Source organism: Salminus brasiliensis, chromosome 15 (genome assembly GCF_030463535.1).
Source record: "Salminus brasiliensis chromosome 15, fSalBra1.hap2, whole genome shotgun sequence".
Taxonomy (NCBI): Eukaryota; Metazoa; Chordata; class Actinopteri; order Characiformes; family Bryconidae; genus Salminus; species Salminus brasiliensis.
This window is the reverse complement of record NC_132892.1, coordinates 25,236,724-25,260,196: the sequence shown is the minus strand read 5'-3', so window position 1 is coordinate 25,260,196 and position 23,473 is coordinate 25,236,724. Positions and strand designations below refer to the sequence as shown.

General features: G+C 39.8%; 1 protein-coding gene across 1 annotated transcript; it reads left to right on the top strand.

The window, feature by feature from the left end:
• The first annotated feature begins 3,483 nt into the window (after positions 1 to 3,483).
• Positions 3,484 to 18,493, top strand: slc2a15b (solute carrier family 2 member 15b). The gene is made up of 12 exons (XM_072657321.1): positions 3,484 to 3,528; positions 8,662 to 8,760; positions 11,387 to 11,547; positions 11,757 to 11,881; positions 11,977 to 12,122; positions 13,143 to 13,275; positions 14,539 to 14,726; positions 15,385 to 15,495; positions 15,774 to 15,875; positions 16,838 to 16,913; positions 17,333 to 17,460; positions 18,212 to 18,493. Exons 1-12 carry the CDS (start codon positions 3,484 to 3,486, stop codon positions 18,491 to 18,493), a joined length of 1,596 nt encoding a protein of 531 aa, XP_072513422.1.
• Positions 18,494 to 23,473: the final 4,980 nt, after the last annotated feature.

Sequence of the window (23,473 nt, the reverse complement as noted above, 5' to 3'; positions counted from 1 at the left end):
GCTTGTCTAACGTTTGCAGCAGCTGAACCACATGGACAAAGAAAAAGCCTTCTTGAGGAAAGGTTTGTGGTCAGATAAGACAAAGATTGGCCACAATGACAAGAGGTATGTTTGGTATGTTTGAAGAAGATAAAGTGAGGCATTTAACCTCAATAACTTTGTACCTACTGTTAAACATGGTGGAGGTAGTAGAACTGGTACACAATACAAACTGGATATTTAACTTCATAATTAATATTTAAATATTAATATATATAAAGTTAATAAGTTCATGCTTCCTGAATTAAGCTACTGTATACTATGTGCTATTAAAGTAAACAAACACCCAGCAAATGACATACATTGGAGTTAATTGCCAGGTACTGGATTTAAACAAGCTGAAAACAGACACTTCTATTTTATAAGCAACATACCCTGGAGCTAATACTACTTATCTATCTGATATACATCACTGATATATATAATAGCGGAGTTATCCAATCAATCATATTATCAGTTATCAGTCATAATTTCCCCCAAAACAAGACATCTGGGTCATCTGGTACCTGCCAGTCGCTCAGGTGTTAAGTAAACTGAGGTAGTCTGTGAATGCTCTTCTACTCTTCTAAAGCAAAAATAAAATACCTTATATAACAATACACTACATATAACAGTACCAGGTTCATAGTAGTACCTGAATAGTTTACAGTAGTTACTTAATTAGCCCGAAGATTAATAACTTAATAATAAGCCTACAGTTTAAGCGCTTAAGGCAATAAGAGTTCACGTAAGAGCCAAGTGCTGGCACAGTAGGAGAATTTACCGTTTCAGTGAGGTATGACAGATCAGCTAAATCATGTGCACGTTTCAGAACTCCATATCCCTGCTGCAAGGATGGAGGGAGACTTCTCTGAAGTGATAGTTTTGGTTTGGGGTGGTTGGTATGAAATATTTGCTATACATGAAATATGTTTTCCATTTGTAATAGATAGCAGAGAAGTGAACGCGTGAATTTGACAACCCCAAGTGGTCTAAATATAAAAACACTGAATTGCAGGGCGATATGTTTAATCTCTCATCCATGATTAGACTTTTTAACAGTCAGATGCAGGTGCTGAATTGCTCAGTCACCTCTATAGGCACATGGTTAGGTCAATAAGTGAATAAGCACTGTGCTTGCCATTCATGTAGACTAATAGAGTGCATTTTTAACTTTTGTGATTATCACAAATTAAATCCAACAGAAATGTCTTATACTATAGCTGTAAGATCTGAAGTATTATTATTTCTGACTATTGTGTAGCAGTTCTCATAACAATTGTATTGCAATGTACTGCATTGTAGTTATAGGTGTAAAGTGTACACTCTTAAAAATAAAGGTGCCTGAAATGGTTCTTGGAGAAATGCCATAGAAGAACCAAAAGATATGTGTGACTGTAAATAACCTTCCACAAGTTTAGAGAACCATTATTGGATGTAAAGGTTCCTAACCATTCTACAGGTTCTTCACACTCACGCATCTCTATTACAATCATAGTTCTTAATGCAATACGATGGAAGAACCAAAAGTAGAGCCTGATGTAAAGTACTGAAGCTCTTTTGGAGCTAATGAAGGTCAGTCATAATGGTCAGAAGCTTCTTCAGGCTCTTCACACATAGGCCCCTTACAGTGCCTGTGTGTAATTAGTTTCTGTCTTGTCACTTGACTGAACTATCACTTACGTAACAAACTGATGGTGTTTACATACTCACATACTGCATGTTTGTTCATGTGCCTCAGAATGGAGGTAAATTGGACTAGCTGTTGTGGGCAAGCTGTGGTCAGTTTTTACATCTAAGCAATCATAGAATTCTAAAAGGCCATTTCACACATATCCTAGAGAAGGTCCTCTACTAATATACCACTGCCCATGTATGTATTTGTATTGAATACATAGCATACAATTTCTAGCCCTAATGTTAGTAACTACATCCTGAGTAACTATAGCTGTATTATGAACTAATATAGTACCTAACATATATAATTTGTATAATATAGTTATATATAAGTCCCTATCAGGTCATACTTGTACAGTGAAATTCCTGGAAAGTCAAGGTCAGGGCTCAGGATCTGTCAAGCACCTCTAGCAGTGGAAGGTTAAGAGCCAAACAGTGGCAGTGAACGTCAAACCCATAACCCTGTCCTCAATAACCCAGTTTCCTAACCACCAAGCCACCACTGCCCTAGTAGGACACTACAATGTACAGTGTTCCTAGGGTCTAGTGTTGCTAGTGGCGAGTGTCAATATCTTTTAGGTATATATATATATATATATAGGCTACTGAAAAAAATAAAATCCACATAATATATTGTATCACTGTCTTTTATGAATAACACATGAGTTAATAGTTAGTACTATAGAATATTACTTAAATTTGCACAATATGTGAAATATTTCTTAAACACTGGACATGTATGTGTGATTTCTGGCCATATTACTTAAAAAATAAATGGACAAAAGTATTGAGGTATTGCATCATTCCATCATTCCAGAGAACACAGTTCCACTGCTTCACATCTCAATGCTGGGGGGCTTTATACCCCTCTAGCCCACACCTGGCATTAAGCATGGTGCCAATAGGTTAATGTCTATCTGCAATAGGTTAATGTATATCTGCTATAAGTGGATGTTTATCTTTGTGAGTCCATTCTATTGAAGGTACTTCTCTACAGAGACTAGACAAGCTGTGTGTGTGCATTTGCACATCTGTGTCAACAATGAGTGCAACTTAAAGTAGCTGAATGCATTCATTAGAAAGGGTGTCTACTAGAGGGGGATAAAGCCCCCCAGCATTGAGCAAAGGCATTTGCTGCAGAATGCAATCAAATCCGCACAGCAATTGTTCAAGATATTGTAGAAAGTTTTCTTCCCTGAACAGTATTCCAACAAAAGCAGGATACATCTTTTATTAATACCCTTGATTTAAGAAGAAACGATGAATGAGCAGGTGTCCCAATACTTTTGTCCTCCTCTGTGCTATTTGTCACTCTGACAGTTGTTGCAAAACTGAGTAAAGGGACCATCAGACTTGCTCCAAAATCCTCAGAAGTGCTGGAATATTTTACACTGACTTTCATTAATAAGCCATGATGTTCTCCCTCTCCTGCAAAGTTGCCACTTTTGGAGATACAAGGTTCCCACGTCACGTTCACTCACCACAGTGTTCTAGGCTCTCAGTAGGTCTTCAGCAGTGTGTTTGAAGGTCTTGGTAAAATCACGCGGATGGTCAGCATGTGATGGCGGTGGATTTCACAGGAGCGGCGCAAATCGCTACCAGTAGAGGGGCTAAACACACACACACACACACACGCCCCCCCCCGCCCCCCCCAAAACCCAACTCCAAGCCAAAGCCATCCCCACGCCTTCCTTCCCAAAATAACGCAGCGGTATAAAGCCGTTCAGAGAATAACCCCCTCTCTCTTCATCAGTCTCAGTCGGGGAGCGTTTACTTATGCATTCCTAAATGGCGGAGGAAATTTTAAAAGAGCCTGATGGAAAAATCAGAGGGGTGAGTCTTTAGATCTGATGAACTTCTGTGGCTGTTTGTGTGAAAGCTTGTGAATTTTAACCAGATTAGAGAGAAGAAAGATCAGCAGCATTACCATTCAGTTACAGTCAGTTTGGGAGGTGGGTTTGAATAAGTGACCTTTTATGACTGTAGGTATTTCAGGTGTGATATATTAATATTAGTAATACTGCCCATTTACTGACATTCAGTCTTTGGTAGAATCCAGCTGGTTCTTGAAGAGGACCTCTTGTAGACTCCTGCTGCTAACAAGGAAAGAAAAAACTTTAAATAGATTTAACTGCACAGGACTGGCTTTCCCAAAAGCATCTGAGCACAAAGACGACCCCTGAAGAATGGAGAGAGCATCCAGGGAAAAGAAAAGATAGGACTATTTTCAGTGAATCTATCAATCAATCAACCTTTATTTTCACTCGGAAGAACATTGAGGGTGACCCCTATTTTCAGTGTCAGTGTTCCAATGCCTAACAATCATATCAATAAACATTTAATAAATACAAGCAGAAATCATATATATATATATATACATTTGACTGATTTATTTTTCTGCTTGTATTTATTAAATGTTTATTGATATGATTGTTAGGCATTGGTAAATATATATATATATATATATATATATATATATATGCCCCTATTTTTTCCATGAACTTTTATTATATATATATATATATATATATATATATATATATATATATATATATATATATATATATATATATATAAATGTATATAGTGATAAGTGGGTTGTGGGTTCGATTCCCAGGCTTGGCAAGCTGCCACTGTTGGGCCCTTGAGCAAGGCCCTTTACCCTCTCTGCTTCCCGGGCGCTGGAGTTGGCTGCCCACCACTCTGTGTGTGTGTGTGTGTGTGTGTGTGTGTGTGTGTGTGTGTGTGTGTGTGTTCACTACCACAGATGGGTTAAATGCAGAGGACAAATACGTGTACCTGTAAATATAACTTAAGAAACCATGCTCTCTAAAAATATTCTAAAGATGAATGATGATTGTTTTATTTATAGTAAATCTCTAAAACTTTCCTTTGATTTCTTGTTTTTGGCCAAATGTAAATATTCAGCCTCTGTATTACCCAACCTCCCCCATGTATATGCAATGGTTCGGTCCTGTCCTCAAACCAGGCCCCAGCAGTACTGGTTAGAAGTGAATTGGTAGTGTTACCTCACCCCCACTCTTATTTCTGCTTGTATCTTTAGCTGGAGAACAGTGAGTGGGAACAGAGCGAGTGTCTGTTCTAATGAACTTGAAAATACATAAACAGGCAGCACTTTGTAGGGGCATTTTTGCTAAGAGTGTATAGCAAACTGAAGCAGGGTCTTCACACGTCACATCATGTTTTCAGGGGGCCCACAGTTACAACTGGCGACCCTGCAAGCATCACACTGAACACTCTTGCTCCTAGTAAGATGATGTTAACACAAGAAAGAGTTTGTTTATTTCACGCTGATTTCAGAACCTCTCCCCGAACCTTTCCTACAGTGTTTCAACATAGGCAGTGTTAGAGATGCTAACACGTGTTGTTTGAGTTGTGAGAGAAATCAGAGAACCTCAGTGCTCAGTGCTTAGCTCAGTGATGCTATGCCAAAACAATAGATGGTAAGGTATGAAGTCTATTAAATATAATGGCTCAAGAATAAACGGTTTAATAAAACAGAAGAAGGAAAAAACCTTAATGTTCAATGGAAATCCGCTTATGAAGTTATTTCTATTGCTTCCGTCCCGATACAAGGTTTTAACTTGACAGTGAAAATGTACTGTACTTAACTTTGTCCCACAGCTAGAGATCATCTGAGGACACATGGTTACAGTTAAATGATTAGAGCCGCAATTTTCATGTGGTTCTTATGTTGCATTACTATTTTGACCTAGTTTCATTAAATAGACAGGATTAAACAGGATGTTGGTCCCTAATGGTTGTAAGTGTAGTCTATGTCAGTGTGTAAAGTATGTACAGTAAGGAACTGACCGCTAGGCCTAGAAGACCCACAAAAAGTGTACATGATAGTCTCTAACTAGACACTAACATAGCAATATGTATGGTTTATTTCATGTAGGTTAAATAGTTCTTTATTATTAATTATTATACCAATTCCTGGTGTGAATATTTGAGTGTAGTTATAGTGGTAATATGCACTGTATGGGCAAAAGTGTTGGGACACCTGCTCATTCATTATTTGTTCTAAAATCAAGCATAATAACAAAGAGATTGTCCTGTTTTTGTTGGAGTAACTGTGTCTACTGTCCAGGGAAGAAGGCTTGCTGCTAGATTTTGAGACATTGCTGCGAGGATTTGATTGCATTTAGTGACAAGACTGTTAGTGAGGTCAGGATGCTGGATGATTACCACCCCACCTCATCCCCAATTCCCTAGCTTATCCCAAAAGTATTGGATGCACCATCTTTCCAGTGACACAATTCCATCCACTGCTGTACAGCTCAATGCTAGGTGGCCACTATTGGCAGTACTTCTCTACAGGGACTAGACAAGCTGTGTGTGTGTGTGCATTTGCACATCTGTGTCAGCAATGGGTGCAACTTAAAATAGCTGAATGTATTCGTTAGAAGGGGTGTCCACAAACATTTGTCCAAAAATCCTTTTTGGCACATTTGTTTTTTACAGTGCATCCCCATGCATCTGAGTCAGCTACTTATTGGAGGCAGGCCCCCAGGTATATTTATTGGAGTAGATTGAAAGCGTGGACTGCACGCTGGTCCTTGTGTGTCTTTGTCTTATTGTGGTAACTTAATTTTGCATTAGCCTTTAATGCTTTTTGGATCTGAATAAAACTATTCATGTTGCCTTTGCAACCACGCGCACTCTCACGCGAAAATCTCCTTTGGCACTGGTGGTACACCTGCCACCAGCCTACTCACATTCCATTTTTATATCCTCCACGATCTCATGGATTTCCGCTCCAAAATGGGAGTTAGTGCTCCCGAAGTTGGCAGACTTTGAGAGAGATTTTGGACCAAGACGACGGTTGACTTTGTTCCAAGGCGCTAACTACAAGCTCTCGTCAGGCTCGGGCCACGTTCCACTTTCTTGCTAATACAGTCATGTGCGTGGCTAGATGGATTACTGCCAGTCTTAGCCAGCAGATTCAGCTTACAGTGTGCAAACCATGTTAAACGCTCTGTACAGCCACTTTATTAGGTCCATCTACTGCTATAGCCTGTCTACTCCAGCTTTTCTAACTATTAGGATTTTAACACTTTAGCCTCTTCTGCTGCTGCTTTTTCACTTTGGCTGCATCAGGATAAATGGATCAACTCATCCCAGGGTAAAGGCAATGGTCAAAATTCAGACTAGGTATGGCTCACTGTCCCTCAAGACTCTTCTCTTCTCTATTCTCTTTCTTAACACCCAGGTGGTGGAATGAACCTCCTGGCCCTCTAAGTCCCTTACTGTATTCAAAAGCAGACAAAAGACCTTGTAACCCTTAGTTCAATGCTGTTTTTGGAGACTTTGCATACTACTATGAATACTAGCTGAAGGATACATCTCCCAAATATGAATAGGCATAAGAGTTATATGCTGAAAGTGCAAAGGTAAATGTCCTTTCCAGTCAAATTTAAGGGGTCATCGATACATTTTTGGTAACCATGAGTCAGCTGACTGAGGTGGTAACGTGTCTTGTATGGTACAGGCCTGTACTGACAGCAGGGCAGGAGCTGTCTGGATATAATTCAAAGGTACTATCATCATATCAAATGTTTAAAAAAGGGAAAGTGTAGTTTAAGGAGTCGTGTTGCGAACCACTACACTAGACACATTCTTTATAAAATGAGTGGCGAGAATACTTCAGTACTTATGGTGGTTGCCCAGCAGTCAGAGGACTTGGTAATGAGCCAGAGGATCATGGGTTAGATCTCAGCTGATAGAATACTACTAGCACCATTGTGTCCATAAGCCCGGCATTTAATCCCCCATGTTACTTAAGGGGGACTGCGCCTGCAATTAGCTGGCATGCACAAACCACTTGAGACTAAAGCATACCCAAAATAACCTAATAACACTGATGTATTTAAGAGTAGTTAAGCAACAACTTGCTATACTGAAGCACTTTAACCAGCCATTAGATCAAATATCATGAAGACTATCAACACATCACTATAAATGTGTTTCTAGCTAGATAACATATGATACCTTTTTTTCGATAAATCATAGAAGCTTTCATTAAGCAAAATGTAGAGTCATGCCTTCATCATAATTCTGTACCAGTATCATGTAGTTGCAGTTATCAGCATTATATACATTATATATATACATTATATATATATATATATATATATATATATATATATATATATATATATATATGTGTGTGTGTGTGTGTGTGTGTGTGTGTGTGTGTGTGTGTGTGTGTGTATAGGTTCAGTTGAACCAAGTAAGTGGTTTTATGGATATTGCAACATCTTTGGCCCTATTTTATCTTTGGCGATCTTTTGGCAAGCCATCAACCGTGCAGCTTTGTTTTCAGTGTGTCAGTGTTTCTTTGCTATCGTAATGATGCCTTGCGTGACCCGAAATGTGCAAAAGGCAATTGTAAGAGTCAGGTGCGGCCTGACTTTGGTGGATTTCTATTTCAATGGAGCAAAGCGGGGGTGTACGCGTGTTGGGCACCCGCCTGTGTTGACAATTCACTACCAAGATAGAAATGAACGTCTGACTGTTGACGTCTGCCTAGGTAGTTTTCAGTCAGCGGTGAACCTGTGTTTTCCGTTGCCAAGATAGCAATACGCCAGAAATCTACCTGAACACACCTCATTTTGAGACCATCGCGGCCATCAGGGTAGATATATTCACAAGCACCTTTGCTATTTAAACAATACAGGTGGAAGGCGTGAAAATAGACTGTTGGCGGGGTGTAAGATAGCAATGAGCATCACGACGGGCCTTGCGCAGGGTGTAAGAGCACCTTATCCTATAGATGTAATGTTTGTTGTTGTGCGTTCTGAATTCTAAAGAACACACCAATCTCAGCTCATATTGACTCTGCTTATATTTGCTGCTTAAGCTATTTGGGCATATTTCATTGTCTGTATAAGTATGCTTTTGCCTCCTGAGGTCCTAACTGTCTGTCAATTGTTTCCACAGCATTTAACCGTGTCCCTGCTAGCAGTAGCTTTCCTCTCCTCATTTGGCAGCTCTATGCTCTATGGCTATAACCTGGCTGTAGTCAACTCTCCTGCTCAGGTAAGTGAACACATGGAACTCTAATGTTCTCAGTATCTGAACAAGGAATATTCGTTAATCCTCATAGTGGCTAAGCAACACTGTTAAGCTAACATTAGCTAACGTAAGCCAAATGATCAGCAAAGCATTTTCAACATTTTCGAAAAGATAGCATTTGCTATTATATGCCAGTATGTCCAATTGTTTGTGGACACCCTTTGTAATTAATGCATTCAGCTGCATTAAGTTGCACCTGTTGCTGACACAGATGTGCAAGTGCACACACATGCACACACACAACTTGTCTAGGCCTTGTAGAGAAGTCTTGCCAATAGATTATGACTCTCTGGAGCAGATAAGCATGAACCTATTGACACCATGCCTAATGCCACGGGTGGGCTAGAGGGATATAAAGCCCCCAGCACTGAGCTGTGGAGCATTGGATGGAACCGTGTTCTCTGGAATGATGGTGCTCCATCCAGCATCCAGCAGGGTCACTTCTTTTTCACTTACATTTGATTTCGGAAGACACAATGAATGAGCAGGTGTCCCAATACATTTGTCAATACAGTGTATGTGGATGGTAATGTAGCATGTTGTAGGGGATGAACTAGAACACAATAGATCACTTTAGTTTTGTTGATGTTTCGGTATAAAGGACTAGTCAGTTGAAAGGCTTTGTGACTGAACCGCTAATTCACACCCGGAACTTCCCAAACACAAGGCCATATGATTGCCAATGTGGTCTAAAAGATTAAACATCACACCATTTGCATGTTTCTGTGAACTTTAGATGACAAGGAGTAGCTGAATGTGTGAGAGATATTGGGAGAAACAGAGACAGAAAGAAAGAGTGAGTGTGTGTGCTAATCACATGAGACCATGACTTAGCTATAGCTGAATGTTTTGCAGTTGGGAGAGGCGGAGAAATAATTCTCATGCTCTTTGAAACTGGTTTACTTTTGTTCTTTGAAAATGATAACTCCTCTGAACAAACTGTATAAGATCTCTGGTGCATAAGTCTATTTAACTCTTGGATGGGGATTGAAAATTCAAAGAAGAAAGAGAAAGAAAGAGCTGCTTAGGTAGTTGTAAACAAAGTCCTGGGATGAATTTTTACCTTCTGGGCCTGGATTTTCCACCTCTACCTAAAGAATTGTCAGACATAAATACCCAGCAAGTTTATCCCGCTTTTGTTGGAGTAACTGTCTCTACCGTCCAGAAAAGGCATGGTGCCAATAGATTCATGTTTACCTTCTATTGGCAGTACTTTGCTACAGGGACTAGACAAGCTGTGTGTGTGCACTTGCACATCTGTGTTAGCAATGGGTGCAATGTAAAGCTAAATGTATTCATTTGAAGTGGTGTCCACAAATATTTGAACCAATAGTCTTTGTTCAAATCTTCTCTTTTATGACAGCTCAATTAAGAGTCATGAAAGTTGTGAACTACTGTATGCATGTATACAATGATCAGCCATAACATAGCATAAAGACATTGATACCCAAGACTTGCTGTTTTGCCTGAGGAGCAAAGGCTAGACCGTCCTGCTTTATCTTGTTTTGTGGGGCCCATGCAGAACTGTTTTGGCTGCACAAGAGGGTCTACACAATATTAGGTGGGTGGTTTTAATGATATGGTGGATCAGTGTAAAGTCAGTAGTGTAATGCGGACCAAACCAGGATGTCAGGTTGCTAAAAAGTAGTGTCCTTATCAATTGTTTCCACAGTATTGTCCCTAAACTATCTGCAGTTATTGTTGACTGCTGGCAAGCATTGGCTCCAAAGTGTTTAGACTTATTGACTGATTGAATTTGCTGCCATCTCCCAGTTAATGAATCTTGATGCTTCTTAATAACCTTCTAATCCTCATGATGAGCTTAGATCAGATGACTAGTCATAATTTCATTTAGTGTGCATTTCTAGTCTTGGAACTTCGACCTTCTGACTCATAAAATTGTAAAACAGCCCTGTCCTGAGAAACTAGTGTCCACTTACATAGTAAACATGTCCATAGTAAAATGGATCACCATGTGGAATTAGGGCTGAAGAATATGTAGTAAAGAAAGTAAAGTATAAAGCATAGTAAAGTATACTGTATAGAAGAAGCACCAGGCTGCCTTTATTATTGGATGCATTGTATTTTTCTTTGCTCAGTTTTAGGATAAGCCTGTTATTGTTGTTGTTGTTGTTGTTGTTGGTGGTGGTGGTGGTGGTGGTGGTGATGATGTTTGCTTCATCATACAACCAATGTATGACCTAAAGTCTTATTGGTGTGTTTAAAATAGGTAGATTAATAATAAAAATCTATTTAAACTGTTGCATTTTTAGTTAAATGCTTTTACCATGTCCAAGTAATAGCTTACTATTGCTTACTACTATATAACTTTTTTTTATTATATAATATTTCTGTAAATCTGTGGATATTTGGCTTTCTTAGATCACTAATGCCATAATATTTGGCTGACTGCTACAAAAATATATATATAGAGAAAATAATAATAATAATAATAATAATAATAGTCATGTCCTGCTTACAAAGCCAGCTTGTTAGTCAGACAAAATTAAGTACAGAATACTATTTTAATGAATAACAGACAGCATGTACAGTATTTACAGATGCTCTTTTTCTCCTTTGTCCTTTCCAGTACATAAAGGAATTTTTTAACCGTACAGCAGTGAGGCGCAATGGGACTGGCCTCAGTCAGGAGAGCATCACAGTGCTCTACTCCATTACTGTGTCCATCTTTGCCATTGGAGGGCTGATGGGCTCCTTGACGGTCGGAGTGCTGGTCTCCAAATTTGGGAGGTACTACATCAAACATGGCTGTTGATTAACCACGCAGTTTGCATGCAAACAAAGTAACGTAACTTTTTAAGTTATATGAATGCTCATCTAGGACCCATAGACATGATCCAAAATGAGCTAAAAATGTCATTTCCTTCTTGTATTTTAAAGATAGAAGGTTTAATTATAACTATATAAGAATTCTTATGTCTCCCCGTGTTCCTGTGCAGGAAAGGGACACTGGTGAAGAGCACAGTCTTGGTGTTTGTAGCTGGAGCTCTGATGGGTTTCAGCCGGACATGTGGCTCTCCAGAGATGGTCATCATAGGCCGCTTCATCACAGGGGTACACTCAGGTGCTGTTTCTCTTGCCGTTAAGATTTTTTTGAGGTTAAATGTTTTTCCCCTGATTAGGTCTGATATCCTCTCATCTTCTCTTCTGCCTGTGTAGGAATCTCTCTGAGCGTGGTGCCTATGTACCTAGGGGAGATCGCTCCCAAGAACCTCCGTGGTTTCCTGGGCCTGATGCCCAGTATCTTTATCTGTATTGGAGTTTTCTTCGCTCAAATATTGGGACTACATGAGATACTGGGCAAGGTAACAAATCAATACTGGAGAATATTCCTTTTGACCAAAGTCTGAATTTACGTAATTCAGTTGCTGCAGGAAAGGTATTTTTAGAGAGACATATTTAATTTACAATTTTCAGGGATTTTACTATTTCCATATTTGTTTATCTGCAGTACAAACAAGCAGATCAGTGCGACCTCGAGAAACATCTACTGACAAACACTGGGCAGCAACTGCAAGAAAAATCTATATACTAGAAAAAAGAACTTACCAAGACTGAGGGGAAGTGTTTGATAATTATTAGAAAACATTGACAATATATGGCACCACAGGCCTCTGAGTGGCTCAGTAGTCTAATACGCTACCACTATGGCTCAAGCTATTGTGGCAGAGCTGGGGACCCAGAGCTTTCCTCGGAGCATGTTGGCTGCGTGGCGATGTCGCATCGACAGCAGTTCGAAAAGAGTTGGTGGCTGGCTTTGCATATATCACACGTGTCCTAGTGTTGGGAGCATTGCTAGTTCTAGGGGGAGCTAACTGCAAGTACGAAATCGTGAGAAAAAGGGAAACATTTGATTTGCAAATTGAGAAATAATGATTTATAATATAGATTTCTTAGTTAAAATTAGTTTATTACATTTTTTCTTTCACTTTGGTACTTCCAATTAACCCCTTGCCTCAACCTTAACCCTAAAACTGTAACCCTAAAGGGGTAAGGTTAAGGTCAGGGTTAGGTGCAGGGTTAAATTCAGTAGACCGTCATTTACATTTAACATAGAGTTCAGTTGTATTTAATGGGCATTCAGTTGAATGTTAGTTGAATGTCAGGTGAGGATCTACAACTCATCTACAATGGACCATCCAAGTAAAGTGTTACTGTAGTAGTAGTAGTAGTATTTTCCCTTTTCTCTCCCATAAAGCTGCCATAATTGTGTTCTTTTCTTTCTCTCTGTATTTATACACATAAATAAACACTTAAGTATAAAAAAAACATCTACCAACAATTCTGAAATGTGCTGAAGAAGTGCTGATGTCCTGTCTTCACAGGAAGAACACTGGCCGGTATTCCTTTCCCTTGTTGTGGGTCCAACCTTCATTCAACTAATGCTCCTACCTTGGTTCCCAGAGAGCCCTCGGTACTTGTTGATCGAGAGACATAATATTCATGCCACTATCACAGGTAACAGTTTCCATATTCATTCATTCTGGATTGGTATATGGGGAAGATACAGTTTCATCTGTTTGGGTGGTTTTCCAACACCCCATTTAACTTTAGAAACGTCCCCTCTGTCAAAGTATTCCCACGCTGCTATGCAGAGAGCTCCTCTGAAAGCTTAGTTAGGACCACTGCTCACTTCATTGCATTAAATCCGACTGAATTGTGCTGGACAGGGCAGAATGCTGGTCAGTCTTTCAGTGGCTAATACAGCTTCCTCTGTGTCATTTCGGAGCACTAAAGACCTTCGGCCTGCTTCTTCAAAGGCCTGTCCGTCATGCTAGCACAGTGCACTTTGGGAGAATAAGCTAGTCAAAGAATGCGTCTGAATGAATGGGGGGGTCAGGTAGCAGTTAAGTAGCAATTTCAAAGCTTTCTTTGTATTATGTTATATAATGCTGAAGATGATGGTAATTATACGGATTTTGATTCTAAGCCTGCAGTCTTCCATGGAACCGATCATGCTTTTACAGAAATTCACTGTATGGAACAAAGGACTGGGGCACCTGCTCCTTCATTGTTTCTTCCAAAAATGTAATGAGTTAAAAAGAGCTTATCCTGCGTTTGTTGGAATAACTGTCTCTACTGGCCAGGGACTGCTTCTTTCTAGATTTTACAGCATTGCTCTGATTATTTGATGGCATTCAGTAACAAGAGCGTTAGTTAATGAGGTCAGGATCTTGGATGATCCCCCCCCCTACCTCATCCCCAACTCCCCAGCTCATCCCAAAGATATTGCATGGAGCACCATCCATAATTCCGGAGAACACGGTTCCACTGTTCCACAGCTCAATGCTGGTGGGGCTGTTTACCCCACTAGACCACATCTGGCATTAGGGAATAGGTTCATGCTAATCTACTTCAGAGAGTCCCATTCTATTGGCAGTATTTCTCTACAGGGACTACACAAACTGTGTGTGTGTATTTGTGCATCTGTATTAGCAACAGGTGCAAATTAAAGTTGAATGCAGTCATTAGAAGGGGTGTCCACAAACATTTGGACATGTAGTTCACCTATGATCTGGTGAAGTTAATTAGAACCCTTTACCCTGAAGAAACGTTCAATGGACGATCCTTTAAAATAATGGTTCACAGTGTGGTTCTTAAGACTGTCAATATGTCTGTGGGATCAGTGCCATGACACTGTCATGCCAGTGCTAGATTCATGATGAGTCGTTTGCATTGACGGTCAGTCACTCATATCTTGTCTGCTGGTGTTATTGGTAGCTCTGAAGTGGTACCGGACCAGGGCAAATATCCAGGCGGAGATAGAAGAGATGCAGGAGGAGCAGCGCTCCCTCTCTTCAGTGGAGACCGTCTCAGTCTGCGAGCTGCTCAGAGACAGATCCGTCCGCTGGCAGATCATCACCGTCCTAGTGGTCAATGCGGGCATGCAGCTGTCCGGAATTGATGCGGTGAGTTAGTGCAGTAGTGTCTTTTTACGTGTGATGGTGATTTACGTGTGATGTGATGATTTTCATGAATTGATATTTAGCATTAGAGGTAATGATAATCTACACAGTATGGACAAAAGTATTAGCACACCTGCTCATTCACTGTTTCTTTTAAAATCAGGGTTATTAAAATAGTTTATCTTGTTTTTATTGGAGTAGCTGTCTCTACTGTCCAGGGAAGAAGGCTTTCTACTAGATTTTGGAGCATTGCTGTAAGGATTTGTTTGTATTCAGCAACAAGTGTTAGTGAGGTCAGGATGTTAGATGATCACCCCAGCTCATCTCCAACTCCCTAACTCCCCAATCCCAAAAAGATTATATAGAGCATCATCCATCATTCTAGAGGACACAGTTCCACAGTTCTATTCTATTGGCAGCACTTCACTACACAGAATACACAAGCTGTGTGTGAGGTGCGTATTTGCAGATCTGTGTCAGCAATGGCTACAACAATTAAAATAGCCGAATGCATTCCGTAATAGGGGTGTCCACAAACATTTGGACGTGTAGTGCGTGCGAATGTGTATCCATTATTTAATTGGATAAAAAAAAAAACATTTAGGGCTTAATGTGGCTTATCAAACAAAGTGTGATAAATGGTCTGGGTATCTTTTACCAGATCTGGTTCTACACAAATTCCATCTTCGAGAATGCTGGAATATCCGTCTCTCAAGTTCAGTACACAACAGTGGGCACTGGCGCAATCGAGGTCATTGCTGGACTCATTGGGGTAAGAAAACGCAACCTTCATTCACTGACCCTCACCATACTACGTTGTAGTTTTTATGCGTGGAATGTCCTCTTTGTACACTGTCAAGGCGGATGTGTGTCTGGATTCTTCTGTTACACAGACGATCTTAATACAGTATTTAAAGTGTGGGATATTTGCAGTCGGCTGGCAAGGTTTCACAGACTGTTATAAACAGTGCACAGAATGGATATCATTAAGTGTTTTTCCTCTTTATCCTTTTATGTTTCTCTTATCCTCTCCTCTGCCTCTGTTGACAGTGTTTCACCATTGAGCGAGTGGGTAGGAGGCCTCTGATGATTGGTGGATTCAGCTTTATGGGCGTGTGCTGTGCAGGCATCACACTCTCCCTCATATTGCAGGTAGCAACACCACCTATGTCGTTCCTCATTGGTGTTGAATGCAAATGTCTTATGCAAATGTCTGGGCACCCTTGGCCTAATGTCAAATTTTGTCATTTCTTATTTGAGAAGTAGAACCAGCCTCTGTAGGCAAGCAGATTCTAATGCACAGTTAATTTGTCTTTCATAGCATACAAAGATTTGTGCAAAAGCACAAGTTTAGGCACCCTAAACTTGCAAATGGCTCAGATTTAGCAAATCAGGCCAAAGGCATGTCACCAGCTGTAATTAGGAACTGTCACATGAATCAAATTTCCAAGCCTCCATCCTCTGACTGAGTGCTAATGCTTAGAAAGCATGGGCTTCTTCAAGCAACTGTTTAAGATCGGAAGATTAAACTATTTGATGCTTATAAGGCAGGGAAATAGAGGCTATATAAAGACAGGCAATCGTTTCCAGCTTGTGGTTTTTACAGTTCCGGCAGTTAGCAGCAGAACTGTGTACATTGATGAGATCTGGAAGTCCAAAAAAAAAACTATTGGAGATAATTGCCTGGTAAATCAGGCAAATAAAGATTAAAAAGACATGTGAGTCAAGTTATAATGATAATGACAGACAATGAGGAAGTGTCCAATTTCTACCACTACTTAGCGCAACACTAATAAGGGAGTGAGGATCCATTTTGTTCACAACCTTTGTATGCAGTTTTGTATTTAGTTATTCTAAAGTCTTAAAAGATATTAAGACAGAAAAATCATCCTTAAGGTTATTAAATATCTTCAGCAATTTCAGCTTTAGACAGAACAGCTGTTGTGACTCATGACAAAGATCTTTTGTGCATTCCCCACTTCTTGATATTTGTATTCTCAAATAGGATCTTAGTGCCTTCAGTGATTGCAGGCTCATATGCTTAATAAAGATTGAATGGGAATGATAGCAGGCTGCTGGTCATTCATTAAGGTCATGCTTTTTTCCAACGGCAGGCTCACGTGCCCTTCATGCACTACGTCAGTGTGGCCTGTGTGGTCGGCATTATAGCAGGATTCTGCATCGGGCCTGGTGAGACATTTGCAAGATGCATTATTCTGCTGTCTAACTGTTCCTACTACCCTCCCCCTCCTCCGTCTTCCCGTTCTTTACTTTTATATCATCTTGTGTTTTGCACCATCATACAGTTGGCTCTTGATTTTTGTCACCAATATTACAGCGAAGGCTTTTAAGTGACAGCAGTGCAGCTATAATGGATTATTACTGTTACTTTTTACTGTTAATTAAATAATATTATAGAAACCTGTCTTGTTAACATAAATCCACTGTTTGTAAACAATCGGGGCATATTTTCCCAAAGCTATGTTCTGAACATTCCACAGCCCAGTTTAGCAGAAGTCGCCCTCTGCTGTTGAAAGAAGGAGGTCGTTCAGTAGCTGCCATATGATGATTTTAGTAACCCCTCTGCCTTGTGTGTGGTCTCTGCACAGCTGGAGTGCCCTTCCTCATGACAGGCGAGCTGTTTAAGCAGTCTTACCGCCCTGCAGCCTTTACGGTGGGGGGATCTCTCAACTGGTTATCCAACTTCACTGTGGGCTTTGTCTTCCCGTTCTTACAGGTGAGCTAAATGCTGTATTACTTGTTATATATATGAGATTCACAACATACCATAGAACAACAATTGATTCATTCATGAACCTTTCAAAGGTTCCTAAAAGAACCATTTTTGCAAATGAGATTCACAAAATGCCATAGCAGAACCACATACGATTCCCAAAAGAGCAAATTTAGTACCTTAAAATTCATAAAATAGCATCGAAGAACCACATTTGGTTCCCTCAAGAATATTTTAGTGGATAGTTCTTTAAAGAACCATTTTTGTAAATGAGATTCACAAAATGTCATAGAAGAACCATATTGGATTCCCTCAAGAATCTGTCAATGGATTATTTTTAAAAGATCAATAAGGGGAACTGATGCCATACAAAATGCCATAGAAGAACCACATTTGATTCATTCAAGAACCTTTGAATGGATGGTTCCTAAAATGACCATTTTTGTCAATGAGATTCACAAAATACCACAGTTGAACCACACTGGATTCCCAAAAGAATAAATTTGATACCTGAAATTCACAAAATAGCATTGAAGAACCACATTTGGTTCCCTCAAGAACCTTTCAGTGGATGGTTCTTGAAAGAACCATTTTGTAAATGAGATTCACAAGATACCTTAGATGAGCCACATTTAATTCCCTCAATAATCTTTCAGTGGATGGTTCTGTAAATGCGAACTGTAGCGGTTCCTTTACAGTTCATTACTCCTCAAAAGAATGTAATAATATGTCATATCTTCCATCACTTTTCCAGATGTCTGCAGGCGCGTTCTGTTACCTGATCTTCTTCGGCGTCTGTGTGGGCGTGGCAGCATACGTCTACTTCATTGTTCCAGAGACGAAGAACAAAACGTTTGTGGAGATCAGCCAAATGTTCGCTTCCAGAAACAACTGCGAGCTCGAGACTGAACCGCTGACCATCGCTGACCAACTGAGCCTCAAGAAAATGAACGGTTATGGAACAGTGGAAGCAAAGATAGGGCATAAGGAGATCCTCGAAGAGAAATACACATGGAGTGATGAAGAGGAGGAGTAGAGGGACCAATGTAGAATGGGAAAACGTGTGTGTGAGTGTGTGTGTGTGTGTGTGTGTGTGTGGGACTGAATGTGTAATGTCTTTGGTGCTAAAGAAAACTCAGTGGTATAGAACACTATTATCACTCAGTGATAATGGCAGGACACCACGTTAATCGTAAGTCCTATTCTTAAAGCTGAGGAACAGTGTGTCGGCCTGTTTGGGTCCCTCAGAACTAGAGTGAGAAAGAAATTCTCCTTAGATGTGCATTTTTCCTTAACTTCATAAAAAAAAAAACTTAAAAATTCAGAGATTTTCTTAGCCTTACTATAGCCTCACACTGTCCAAAGGTTTGTGGACACCCCCAATAGAATAGGACTCACTGGAGCAGAAACACATAAAACTATTGGCACCAAAAACTATTTTTTAATACCCTCGATTTTGGAACAAGCCAATCAGTACTTCCAAAGAGGACATTTCCAGTGCTGTCAGTGCTGTCTAGTTCTTGTTTACTAATATTTTTTAACATTCTGTTTAATTCTGTTTTCCAAATGCAAAAAAAACAAAATTAAAACATTAGGTAAACACAATATCGTAACGGATGGCTGTGGCATCCCCAGGGATCGCTTAGACAGCCGTGCCACTTGGGAGCCCATAATATTGTATTTATTAATCATATGAGCCAAATTTTAAAATACTTGACATTGAATTCTGTATTCATGTACTCTGAAATTCTAGTAAACCAAGACAGTCAGGTTATTTTCAAGTGCGGTTATTTGCCATTATGCTTAATTTACCTACATCAATCTTTTACAATATGTTTTGAAAACTATGCCTGTTTAAAAGATTTAAATTCACATTTTAGACACACCAGCCGATGTAATCCATAATCAGGCTTCTTACCAGGAAATTTAATGTAAGTTGTTAAGGTTATGCAGGTGGTACTTTTTTGTAGGATGGTGTGGTGTTATAGCAGTATATCGAATCCTTGTTTATGATGGTGTGTTTTATCAGTCTGTCCCACAGTCTGTTTTATACTAAAGCATGGCCACTGTCAGGAGTTTAGGAAAAACATGAATTGTCCATTGGAGCATTGTGAATGGTGGACCCATTATGGCTTATAACACTTATATTTTAGTCAAGTAAATTACACCAACTATAGAGTTGCTGTGAGCCACTAGCTTCAACTGAGGAAATGTATTTTTGCCATCCCACCCCTTTCACATATCGTCTACACATAAAACTTTAAAGGGCTAAAGGAACAGTTCTCCAGAATGACAAATTCTACACTAAATTCCAGTTCTGAGCCCTGCAGATATTGATGATTTGTACAGGTTTAAATGTGGTTCCAGACCCTTTTCCAAGCACATGGAAATAGTGGTGGTCCTACTCAGTGGGGCATTGACCTTCACTGTCCAACGTCCAGGTAGTAGGTCCTTCTCGTTGGTAGCTTGTAAATGTTCTGATAACTGTAGTATAACTGTAATTTTATTATTTTATAATTTGTTAATGTTAGATATTATGATTTATGAGAATTATTTCCTTCCTCGTCAGTAGCAGTTTGGTAGCACTTGGTTAGTTATTTAGTGGTTTATTCATTTTTTTGTACGTCAAACATGATCAAATTCTTAGCTTTTCTCTTCTCTAATAACAACTTCACAACCTCGCACCATCTGTACAGAGTATTTTGCTGCACGTAATTCTGACAATGTTCAACTACAGAAATGCTTACTGTTGATTCTGCGGAAATTCAGTTTGCTGCGTTGATACTGGCCAGACACTGGACATTTTCCTGCCTGTTTCTAATGCCTTATTTATATAGGCTAACATCAGTGGAAGATGTTGAGCTTCATTTGACATTCTCCTGTTTGCAAGGGAGTGCATATCCATGGCTACATTGATAGTCTCTGTATTCAGTGCCTTACGACTGTACTGTGCCTTTATTGACATACTTTTATGGCAAGTGTTGAAATACTGTATATTCTGATGTGTGCCACAGTGTATATACTGTGAAACCGTACAATGTCCCCTCAGTAAAAATCCTAGATAAACGTGCTCTCTCGCAGTGTTTTCCTCTTTCCCAGTGTGTTATATTCGTTTGGCATGTTGGTAACACACCCCTTCGAATGAAGGCATTCAGCTACTTCAAGTTGCACCTGTTGCTGACACAGATGTGCAAATGTACACACACAGAGTTCGCCTAATCCCTGTAGAGAGGTATTGCCAATAGAACAGGACTGGTGGTCTGTCATTCAAAACTATGAGAGTTCACGTCAGACAAGTGTCAACTATGTCATTATTTATTTAAATATACACTACATGTCCAAATGTTTATGGACACCCCTAGTCTGCCACACACACATACAGCTTGTCCAGTCCCTGTAGAGACGTATTGCCAGTAGAACAGGACCTTCTGAAGCAGGAACACATGAACCTATTGGCACCATGCCTAATGCCAGGCATGTTATCTGGAATGATGGATGATGCTCCATTCAATACTTTTGAGGTGAGTTGAGGAGTTGAGGATGAGGTGGGGTGGGGTGGTGATGAATCCAACATCCTGACCTCAGCAATGCTCCTCCAAAATCTAGTATAAAGCCTTCTTCCCTGGACAGTAGAGACAGTTTCTCCAATAAAACAATGAATAAGCAGGTGTCCCGATACTTTTGTCCATGTAGTGCACCTGGGAGTTTTTGTGTTGTAATGCTGTGGAACAAACAGCAGGGGGCACACATTATTTATGTTTGGCTCTCCATAAACAGTGCTTTGACCTGTGAAATATAGGACCCCTCTTTGAAATCATACTTGTCCTGTCATGTGTGTTTTAACTGGGATGTATACAGTCCAAACCATCATGACTGAAAATAATATATTACATTTGTTACAGAAGAGCCTGGTGATCTCCCTCTCTCTCTCTCTCTCTCTCAGTCACTCTCTCTCTCACTCTAACATAAGTGGCCAAGCATTAGACAACAACAATGCACTCCAAAGCAGACAACAAAAGCTTCAATTGGACTGTCTTTCACTTGGGTACCCCCAAGGTGATCCTGTGATCCTGAATGTATTTCTGTATATTTCCACACAACTATACATTTCAAAATCTCTTCACACGTCATTTACAAACATTTGGACACCCCTGGACCATGAACATGATTTGTTGATTTTCTAAAACAAATAATGAAACACATTTTTTTTAAATAATAAGTGAACCAATGCTTCTGCTCATTTTAGACACAGCTTAATATACTTACTTTCAGTTTGAACATATTTGAAACAAATAGAACATCCATTCATCTTTTTATCTACCTTATAACAGGGGCACCAGTTCATAAATAAAACATGCAAACATACAAAACATACAAAATATGTATGCATACATGCCAGATTTCATGAGTATCCCCCTATGTTCTGCCCCACAATTCAGCAAAGGAACAGCACATCTAAAATATGTGACAAATTTGAATTTTGCATTTATTTATATTTCATTATCTATATATATAACGATTGTGTATATATTTTAAACTATATGTACACAGACATTGAATAGATATACTTAAATATCTCGAGTAAACATATAAGTAAATATAAATAATGGGAATTACACATACATATCTGAACTCTATGTACTGCAGTGTATAGAAGTCCGGTCTCTGTAGATGATGGCTAAACATGTCATTCGACCATGTGTGTCCAAACCTTTGTACATGACTGTAGACTACATGTCAGTGCAGAAGTAAAAGTACAGAAGTTAAACTTGATGCACTGATCTAAGATCTAGTCGTAACTGGTAAAAGGTTGATGTGTAATTTTATAAAGTTGATGACATTTTGTGGTTTTAATGACAAAAAACTCTCATTATTCATTTTTTACACTATCAAACCTCTCTCAATTCCTTACAGTGAAAAAGAGCTGTTTCTGTTACTGTGCCTTTAAAACACATACTGTATATCATCACTATCATGCAAAAACAGTTGTTGGAGGAACTACTTCTACTGTCCAGTGAAGGCTTTTTACTAGATTTTGAGGATAGCTGTGAGGATTTGATTGCATTCAGCGACAGCGAGTGTTAGTAAGGTCAAGATCTTGAATGATCCCCACCCCACCTCATCTCCAACTCCCCAACTCATCAGTTCCACTGCTCCACAGCTCAATGCTAGAGGGCAGTATACCGCTCTAGCCCACCCCTGGCATTAGGCATGGTGTCAATAGGCTCATGTTTATCTGCTCTAAAGGGTCCTATTCTATTGGCAATACATCTCTACAGGAACAGGTAGGACAGATAGTGTATATTTAAAAACATAATGACATGGTTCTTGTCTGACATCAGAACAGGATTTAAATGTGCAAATGCAGATAGTTTTGCTTAGCACACACACACACACACACACACACACACACACATGCACAGTCCAACTGACAGATTCTGTCGAGTGTACACTGAGTACCATATCAAATGCATCGTTCTCCTCGTCTGAAACGCACACGCACGCACGCACACACACACACACATACACACACACACACACACACACTGCCCCCTTTCCACTCCCCCCAAAAACAAAGTCCGCAAGTCCGAGAGAGTGCTGGCATATACCAGTCAGGTGCTTTCAACACTCCAGCAGCATGCCACAGAATTCCGGCCCCCTGCTATCTCCACTGTACAGCGGAGAGGAGAATGTTTGGAATACCTGCTCTGAGCTTCCAATGGCTCCAGAAATCTCTTCTCCAAATCTCGTGGACAGGAAACTCCAGCCAGGAGACGAGAACAACCATCCAAGAAAAAAGAAAAGAAGAGAAAAACCAACCAAGTTAACCATCAGACACTGGTTCAAGCACTCAGATCAGGCTATTGTGTTATTTAGTGGATGGGGGTCTTAGAAATTAGATTTTTAGATTTTGTGAATATTTTAAAAGGTGTTTTCTTACTCAGTCCCAAAATACAGCCTTTTACAGGTCAGGCTAGCAAGCCTATATTAATTACTTGCAGGACGAAAAACTACT

What these genes read in the sequence shown, in the direction of transcription:
- slc2a15b (XM_072657321.1), top strand. Translation starts at nt 3,484, where the DNA reads ATGGCGGAGGAAATTTTAAAAGAGCCTGATGGAAAAATCAGAGGG. An exon ending in TATTCATGCCACTATCACAG is followed by an intron (nt 13,276 to 14,538) that starts GTAACAGTTTCC and finishes TGTTATTGGTAG; the next exon opens with CTCTGAAGTGGTACCGGACC. An exon ending in TTGTCTTCCCGTTCTTACAG is followed by an intron (nt 17,461 to 18,211) that starts GTGAGCTAAATG and finishes TCACTTTTCCAG; the next exon opens with ATGTCTGCAGGCGCGTTCTG.